The sequence below is a fragment of the Lepidothrix coronata genome, unplaced genomic scaffold, assembly GCF_001604755.1.
Source record: "Lepidothrix coronata isolate B3197 unplaced genomic scaffold, Lepidothrix_coronata-1.0 Scaffold357, whole genome shotgun sequence".
Classification (NCBI taxonomy): domain Eukaryota; kingdom Metazoa; phylum Chordata; class Aves; order Passeriformes; family Pipridae; genus Lepidothrix; species Lepidothrix coronata.
The window spans coordinates 183,613-192,584 of NW_016690537.1; the positions used below are offsets into that span (position 1 = coordinate 183,613).

Sequence of the window (8,972 nt, forward strand, 5' to 3'; positions counted from 1 at the left end):
TTGGGGCACCAAATGTCACAAATATAACCCCTAAAGTGAGATTTGGGGGACTAAATATCACAAATATAAACCCCAGTGGGGCTTGGGTGACTGAATATCCCAAATATAAACCCCGGTGGGGCTTGGGGCACCAAATATCACGACAATAAACCCCTGGTAGGTAAGGATCAGTGTGGATGATGCCAATAAAAAGCATTAAAGGGAGAAACCTGAACTCCTTTAATGCCTGAGCAACAGGGCAAACTGAATGTGTCAACTGAAAGGGGACTTGGGGTTTTCATGGAGAAATTTAATTCCTAATGGATCGTGAGGATCATAAAGATCCATAAGGACCTAAACTTCCATTAACCCCCGAGTTCTTTCATTGGCAGCCTGATCCATAAAGATCTTGCTGATTGATCCATGAAATCTTCCTGGATCAGGTGGCTGGGATGTGTTAGAAGTGGCTGGTTTGCTGTAGGCTGAGCACAAAAGCTGCAGAAGGAGGATGAAATACGTGACCTGTGGTGACAATTTTTTTCATATGATTAAAAGCAGGAGTGGGGTTGTGAATAAAGGAGTGTGTGCGTGTGCAGGGGCCATAAATAAGAGCCCCAAAAAGCCCCACTGGGCCACAGGAGTGGTTTGTGGTCTGGCTGACTCAGTGTCCACCTCTGGCAGTGGCCAAAGGACGTGTTTTCCAGGGAATGCCACTTCCTGCAGTCCCTCCCCTGCCTCCACAGCTGCTGGTTTGGGGTTGGTAGGAGCTGCATCCCCATCTTCTCTTTTTATTTTTCATGTTTTTTCATAGAGCAAATTCAACCTGGGCCCACCCAAATAAATTATATTTTAATTAATTCACGTGTAGGGGTTTTGCAGGTAACTGTTTAACAAGAGCCTGTAGTGACAGGACAAGGGGAATGGTTTTAAGCTGAAAGAGAGTAGGTTTAGGTTGGATATGAGGAAGAAATTCTTTCTGGGGTGGAAGAAATTCTGGGAGGGTGGGGAGGCCCTGGCCAGGTTGCCCAGAGAAGCTGTGGCTGCCCCTGGATCCCTGGAAGTGTCCAAGGCCAGGTTGGAGCCACCTGGAGTAGTGGAAGGTGTCCCTGGCATTGGAACTGGGTGGGCTTTAAGGTTCTTTCCCACCCAAACCATCCCATGGTTCCAACTGAGGAATAATGCCAGATTTGGAAAGCAGGGAGCTGTGTCCTCAAAGGAGTGGGATCTGCCTGTCTGAAAAGGAATGGAGTGGTCAAAACAAACCCAGCTCCAAGTGCCACATGCATTAGTGGGAAGCACTAATGGGATGCCTGGAGGTGGAGCCAAGGGAATAGTGAGCCGAGGTGAGGACAGTATTTTATAGCTGTGTGTGACAGCTGGGAGACAGATGCTGGAATCTTGCCTCTGGCTCTGATTCTACACTTTAAAAAGTGGCTTTGAAGCTCAAGGGGGTGTTGGAAAGAGCAGCAGAAACGATTTGAGGTCTGGAGAAAAGGCAACACGTTGAATGATGAGCCTCTCCTGCTCACCCTGAACGAGACTGAGAGGTGACAGTGTGAAATGGGAGCTTGAGTTCAGCAAGAAACTGAGTGTTAAAGGAGCTGTTCATTGTTCCAGAGAGAGATACAACGAGAAATAACAACTGTACTGGGAGTTCAAACGGGGGAAATCAAACAAGAGCTAAGGCACACCTTTTCCTTTCACTGAGGGTGAGCGTTTCTTATTCATTTATCCAAGGCACGAGTGTGGTTTCCATCCTGTGATGCTTTTAGGCTCACGTGGGATGTTTTCAGGAAACCATTAGGCAAATTCACGGAATTCAGTTCCTTATGGAAGTTACTGGTGGAAGTTTTGTGGGTCAGTGATGATGCTCAGACGAGATGGTCTCGTGGGCCCCCTTGGCTTTGAATTTGCTGAACCAGTGCTTTTCACTTATTTCTTCCTCTCTATATTACAACTTGATTTTATTTCGTAAAATCATAGAATTGCAGAGCCATTAAGGTTGGAAAAGCCCTGAAAGATCATCCAGTTCAACCTTTGACCAAGCACATACCTGCCTATAAAAAGTATTGCAAATTGCCACATCCACTCATTTTTGAACACTTCCAGGGCTGGTGACTCCACCATTTCCCTGGGGAGGCTGTTCCAGTGCTTAAACGCTCCTTCAGTGAGGAAATTTTTCCTAAAATCCAATCCTGAGGCCGTTTCCACTTGCTCCTTTCCACGGGGAAGTTCTGTATCTCTGTTTGTGTTTGTTGGGACATTTTTATCTAATTATTATGTCTCAGTCCTGATGCTGCCTGAATAGGAGGTCTTATTCCCTCTTAATCCAGAAGAACCTTTGCTCCACACGCCTTTTTTCAGCCCTAAATAGAGCTAAAGCTTCCCAGTCCCCATTTTCCACCTGATCCCAAGGTGACTGTGCTTGTTGCAGTGAAACAGGAATCGTGCCCAGGTCTCTGTGGGGAATCAGCATCTCTTTAACCTCAGGTTCTCAGTGGGGTCAGCTTGATTTACAGGTCCAGCTCTTCTACATTTCCCTCTGTGCTGCTTTTCCTGGAGGAAGAGTTCAGGAATTGGCTGGAACCACCTGGTGATGCTGCTCTTCCTGTGCAGGTGGCTGGTGGTGAAGCTGTTGTAGCTCCGTGTCAGGGGCAGCTTTTGCCTGAACCAGTCACTTGGAGTTAATCAGGAGCCGAATCTCTTTAAACATTCATTTTGAGCTGCGTTTTATCAGAGGCAGCTGCTCCTCTGGAAGCTCTGGGACTGCGGGATGGGGCCGGCTGTCAGAGCTGCTGAAGGGTTGTAACACAGCAGCTCTCGGGGCTCTTAATTTTTAAACAGGAGTGACTGGATGGTTTCCTGTCTCGGTGGCTTCTGGGGGGGTGACACAACATCCAGCAACGTCCTTCCAGGCAGGCTCACAGAGAGCAGCCCTTTCACTGGAAAACCCAAGGAGCCCAAACCCTTTGTTGTCTGACGCATCCCCCTGCACCGGGAGCTTCCTGCTGGGAGCTGAGACCCTCCCTCCTGCCCTTTATCTGGTTTCCTTTTGGTGGAGGCAGCTTCTCCCTGGCGTTCAGCACGGCGGATGCAGGGCCAGAGCTTTCCTCAGGAGGTGATCTAAGCCCCGAAATTCCTGTTGTTTTGCCAGCACACACAGCTTGTTCTCCAGGTTGGTCCCAGTTTGCCTTTGGGCAGCGCTCAGTGGACAGATTCCTCCTCTCCTCCACTGACCTGTGGAGTGGTGGTTGCTCTTCCCTGGTCTCTGCAGAGCCCAACTCCTTCCCTGGACCATGGGCATGAGGGGGAAAGAGCTGCCATGGTGATGTTCAACCTGTCCCACAGCCCCTGGCTGGGTTGGGAGTGGGTTTCAGGGGTTGCTGGTGGGAGCCATTCCCAGTCAGGACTATCCCGTGGCTCTGATCCCTTCTCCTGCCGGCCCACAAGTGAGGCCAGGAGGATCCTGTGGGATTTCACACCCTGGGGGGGGGGACACCAGAGAATCCTCTCCAGGTCGCAGGAAGAGCCTGTTGCTCAAACTGCTGCTTAAGGGGGTAGGTTTTGAACGAGTAATTAGGAAAAAAAATAAATGCAGGAATCCGAACACAATCTTTTAAGGAAAGGTGGAATTGTCCCCTGGGCCTGTTTGCTTTGGGCACAGTGTTCCTGTAGCTCTGTGCTGGTGTCCCAGGAGCTGTGCCTGGCTCTGTGCTGTGCAGGTTCCCTGGGGACAGACACGGTGCCTTTGTCCTGTGCAGGCCATCCCGTGCCTCTGTCACCTTTGCCTTCTTTCCCTTTACCTTTTTCCTGTTGCTGTTGTTTCCTGACAGACGGGGAGGATCTGGATGTGCTGCCAACTCAGGAGTGTCAGAGCAGCCCTTTCCACACCAGTCACTGTGCTGGTGAACCCCCCGTGCCAGGAAACCTGGTTGGCCTTCACCTTTGTTTGCTGCCTTTTCTGTTGGTTCCCCAAGGGAGCACTTGCCTCTGGAATTTCAATCCATGGCAGCAGGGGATGGCACTGAAAGCACTTTGGGAATGTGTGTGAGCTGGACAGCCTTGCTCTGGGACTTGGGGGTTCCCTCCAGGCTCTCCTTGGAGGTGTGAGGGTCTGCAGGGCACAACTGGCACTGGCATGGATGGGGAGTGTTAATTCCTTCTCTCCTTTGCGTTGGCATCTGCTGCAAGGAGCCCATCCTGCAGCTGATCCTCACAGGAGGAGCTCCAGGGCTCCCCCATGGGTGAGTCCTGCCTCGGTTGCCTCCCCCACTTTCCATCAGGCCCCCCCTCGCCCTCCCTTGGCGTGTTTTGATGGCCTCAGTACCGTGGGGGGTTTGCAGGATTGTTCACTTTGCTGTTCCCATTCAGAGGCGACTCCCGTTTCTGGAGGAAACCTCCCTTTTGATGGATTCCTCTGCTCCGTTGGCTTGGCTGCTCCAGCTTTGTGCAGGGGCCTCTTGGAGGCTGGTTTTTCATTTCTGCCGTGCCTTTACTCCGAGTTTCTACCGTGATCTTGTGAAATGCACTCCCTGCTGCCTGCAGCACGTTACCTTTTCAGCTGCTGCTTTTTAATTTCCTTTCAGCCCTTTCTCGTTTGTGTTGCTCGTCGATGAAGAATTTGGGGCTTTTTTTGGCTCTTAAGGGATTGCTGAATGTAAGTTCTTTATTGTTATTATTGCAGTTGAATAGATTGAGTATTGAATAGATCTTGTCTGTCATCCTGTGCATTGCTGAGGGTTGAATCCGAAGCTCTGAGCTCTTTCTTCCTTCCAGAAGGAGTCGTCCGTGCTGCCGAGGAGCTGCACTGCTTCCTTTCAGGAGTTGTTCCTGAGGCTTTGATTATTGTGATCAGAGCTTATAATTGTGTGGAAGAAATGATCCCTTGTAACTGCAAACTGCAAACCAGAGAGAGCAGCTTGTTCTGAAAGCTGCTCCCACCCTGCCCTTCTCCGAGCCCCGGGTGCCTCCTTCGGCTCCTTGGGATCCCTCACGGATCATGGGATGGTTGGGGTTGGATGGACCTTAGAAACCATCTTGTTCCACCCCCTGCCATGGGCAGGGACACCTTCCACTAGCCCAGGTTGCTCCAACCTGGCCTTGGACACTTCCAGGGATCCAGGGGCAGCCACAGCTTCTCTGGGCCTCTCTGGCCTCCCCACCCTCCCAGGGAAGAATTTCTTCCTAATATCTAATCTAAATTCTCAGTTTGAAGCCATTCCCTGTGTTCTGTCCCTCCAGGCCTTTGAAAACAGTCTCTCTCCATCTCTCCTGTTGGCTCCTTCAGGCACTGAAAGGCCACAATCAGGTCACCCCAAAGCTTCTCTTCTCCAGGCTGAACAATCCCAGCTCTCCCAGCCTTCCCTCCCAGCAGAGCTGTTCCATCCCTCGGATCCTCTTGGTGCCTCCTCTGGACTCTCTCCAGCAGCTCCATGTCCTTGCTGTGCTGTTCCCCAGGGCTGGAGGCAGCTCTGCAGGGTGGGGGGGGGTCTCACCTGAGCGGGGCAGAGGGGGGAGAACCCCCTCCCTCAACCCACTTTTGGTGCAGCACAAATTTAGTTGCAGGATTCCTGTTTGGAGGTGATGGTGTTTGGAGGAGCTGAGCCACAGGAGCCATTTCAGCCCCGGGTTGTGCCCACAAAGGGCTGTGCAGAGCTGTGACCTCTCAGCTGAAGTCAACATTTTCTTCCTGCTGCTTTCAGAGGCAGAAGGAGCCTCTCTGCGGGGTGCAAGTTGTTTTCTCTCTTAAATATGGAATGTTAACACTCCCCCGAGTATGACTGCAGTACAAAGTTGAGTCTAAAATTGAGTAAGTTTTAGGCCTGGAGCTTCCTTCAGCCAGTGCTTGTCGCTGCCAGGGCTGCTTTTCCCACCAGCTACACATTTTCGTGCTCAACACCATAATGTGACAGCGAGGAAGAGTCCTAGAGGCTAAATAAGCAAGTAGGAAGGTACAGACACCGCTTATTTTTTATTTATGGGTCCCTGAAAGCGTGATGCATATTCTGCTTCTCTTGGAGGACTGAAGGAGGGCAGAGCTGGTGTTTCTCAGAGGTTTTTAACTCCTGGTTTCTCACACTGGCTGCCTCTCCCTCGGATCCAGCTGGTGAGAATTCCAGCTCTCTGACACGGTCAGCGATGGAACAGATAACACTGACCTCTGTTTGCAGGACAAGTGCTGCCAAGTGCAAATTATCCAGGCTGGATTGAAATGAGCTGTAACATCAGCTCCGTGGCTTTGTGCCTCCCGGGCAGGTGGCACCGTGTGGGGTGACATGGGCACCCTCCCCCCCGGTGCTGCTCACTGGGCAGAGCTGTTTGATTTGCTCCAAACATTCATTTCACAGGGTGCTGTGAAGGGGATGAGGGACCAGAACGGGCCCTGGGGTTGAATTAACTCAGGGGTGGGGCTGACGGGGTGGGTGAAGATGTTTGGGTGCTGCTGCTGCCCGGGTGAGTGTCCTCCTGCTCCAGTGGGGTTTGGGGTGGCTGTGGCTGGAGCTCTGGTGCTGTGGGTCTGTTGCAGCTGCTGGAAGTGCTGCTGGACACGTGGAGAAGGTGGGATGGGATCCATAGAATCACAGAATCAGCTGGGTTGGAAGGGACCTCTGAGATCATCCAGTCCAACCCTTGATCCAACCCCGCCGTGGTTCCCAGCCCATGGCACTGATGCCACATCCAGTCTGTCCTTAAACACCTCCAGGGATGGAGAATCCCCCACTTCCCTGGGCAGCCCATTCCAATGGCTGAGCACCCTCTCTGCAAAGAAATTCTTCCTGATATCCAACCTAAACCTCCCCTGGCACAGCTTGAGACCGAGCCCTCTTGTCTCGCTGATGGTTGCCTGGGAAAAGAGACCAACCCCCCCCGGCTCCCCCCTCCTGGCAGGGAGTTGCAGAGAGTGAGGAGGTCTCCCCTGAGCCTCCTCCTCTCCAGGCTGAGCCCCCCCAGCTCCCTCAGCCTCTCCTCCCAGCACTTGTGCTCCAGTCCCTTCCCCAGCCTCGCTGCTCTTCTCTGCCCCTGCTCCAGCCCCTCCAGGCCCTTCCTGAGCTCAGGGCCCAGAGCTGGACACAGCACTCCAGGGGTGGCCTCACCAGCGCTGAGTCCAGGGCAGGAATCACTTCCCTGGACCTGTTGGCCACACTGTTCCTGAGCCAGGCCAGGATCCATTGGCCCTCTTGCCCCCCTGGCCACACTCGGGCTCCTGTTCAGCTCCCTGCCCAGCCCAACTCCCAGCTCCCTTCCTGCCTGGCTGCTCTCCAGCCCCTCTGGCCCAGCCCGTGGGGCTGCCGGGGGTTGTTGTGGCCAAAGGGCAGGACCCGGCCCTTGGCCTGGTTGAACCTCATCCCGTTGGAATCAGCCCAACTCTCCAAGCTATCCAGGTCCCTCTGCAGAGCCCTCCTGCCCTCCAGCTGATGGACACTGCGTGTCTGTCAGTCCATTGTCCGTGTTCAGGCCTCGGCTGCCCGGCACCTTCCTGGACAAGGTGTGTGGATCCACGTGCCTCCGGTGTCCCACGGAGATGGGAGCCGGGGGAAGAACAAGGGTGGGCAGAAGTGTGGAGACAGAAGAGTCACATCATCCGTGTGATGAGCAGAGCAGGGCTCAGCCTGGGAATTCCACAGCTGCTGAGGAGCACAGAAGGGCAGGGGGGCGAGGTTGGCTTTGCCTTCCAGAAATCCAGAGCATTAAACTGGGCTGACAGGCTTTGAAATGAACCCCTCAGCCAAGACTAAACTGTCTTCTCAAGGGTGGAGGAGGAGTGAACCAGGAGGAAAACAAAGTGACAGGAACAAGGGAAGGCTGAGGGGCAAAATGCAAACCCAGGGACTGGGAGGGGACACGGTGGCTGCTGACAGGGACAGGCTGTTGCTGGCTCGACATCCTCTTGCCCTCTTGCTCCTCACCCTCAAGAGCAGATGCTCCCAACAGCAACATCTGCCACCACAGAGGGGACACGGACACCAGCCTGGCCCTGCAGCCAGCTGGGAGAGCAGCAGGAGGAAACACAGCCTGAGGGAGATGGGATAGAAATGTTGGATGACTTGGGTCCTGGGGAGGGAGGGAAGTGGCTTTTGGTGCCGGGAAAACCCGCTGTGGCCACGGGGTGAGGTGGGCAGTGTGACTGTGTGAGGGAAGCAGAGGGTCCTCCTCTTTTCCTCCCACTGGGAGACCTTCCTGGTGCCTCCAGGTTCTGGCAGAGGTCACGGTGCTCCGTCATCCCTCTGGAAAGGTGGAGAAACCAACAGAAAAATCAACAGAGAAATCTTTTCACCCTGTTGGGAGATTTTTAAATGAACTTTTGCTGCCTCAAAAAATTCCTGGACGGTTCTCATAGTTCGTTGGTCTGAACCCCACAAAGTGTGTTAGGGGGGATCTACCAACTCTCATCCTTCTCTAACTCCATTTCCCCCCTTCCCACAACGCCCCGACACGGAGCAGACCCGCGGCATTCCCGTTTTATCCTTCTCCCTGCTCCGGCCGGGGCCGTTCCGGGGTGCAGGACCCCCCGCCCTGACTCCCCCCGTGTCTCCCTCCCGCAGAAGTGTCTCCGGCTGAACCCCGACGTTCCCGTGTGGGTGTCCAAGCAGCGCATCCTGTGCACTCTGAACCACAGCCTGAAGGATGTGCTCAACTACGGGCTCTTCCAGCCGGCCTTCAACGGCAGGGCCGGCAAGTTCCTGGACGAGGAGCGGCTGCTGCGGGAGTACCCCCTGAACCCCGACACGCCCGTGCCCTACCTGGAGGTAACCCCCTGCTCGAGCACATTCAATTCCGTTTCTGGTTTAGTTTTTCTCTTATTTTATTTATTTTCTCTTATTTTCTTTTTTTTTATTTTGCGTATTTTATTTTATTTCTTATTTTTTATTTTATGTTGTTTTCTTGTTTTATCTTATTTTCTTATTTTCTTACGTTCTTACTTTATTGTCTTATTTTATTTTTTTATTTTCTTATTTTCTTTTCTTATTTTCTTATTTTATTTTCTTATTTTC

The 8,972-nt window shown here is 52.8% G+C and overlaps 1 protein-coding gene across 1 annotated transcript in view; it reads left to right on the forward strand.

The window, feature by feature from the left end:
• Positions 1–8,972, forward strand: part of SHANK3 (SH3 and multiple ankyrin repeat domains 3) — a 96,979-nt gene that overhangs the window by 23,243 nt on the left and 64,764 nt on the right. Inside the window, exon 2 of the mRNA XM_017838773.1 lies at positions 8,523–8,726. Within this exon, the coding sequence (XP_017694262.1) occupies positions 8,523–8,726 (204 nt within the window). The remainder of the gene's footprint in view (positions 1–8,522; positions 8,727–8,972) is intronic.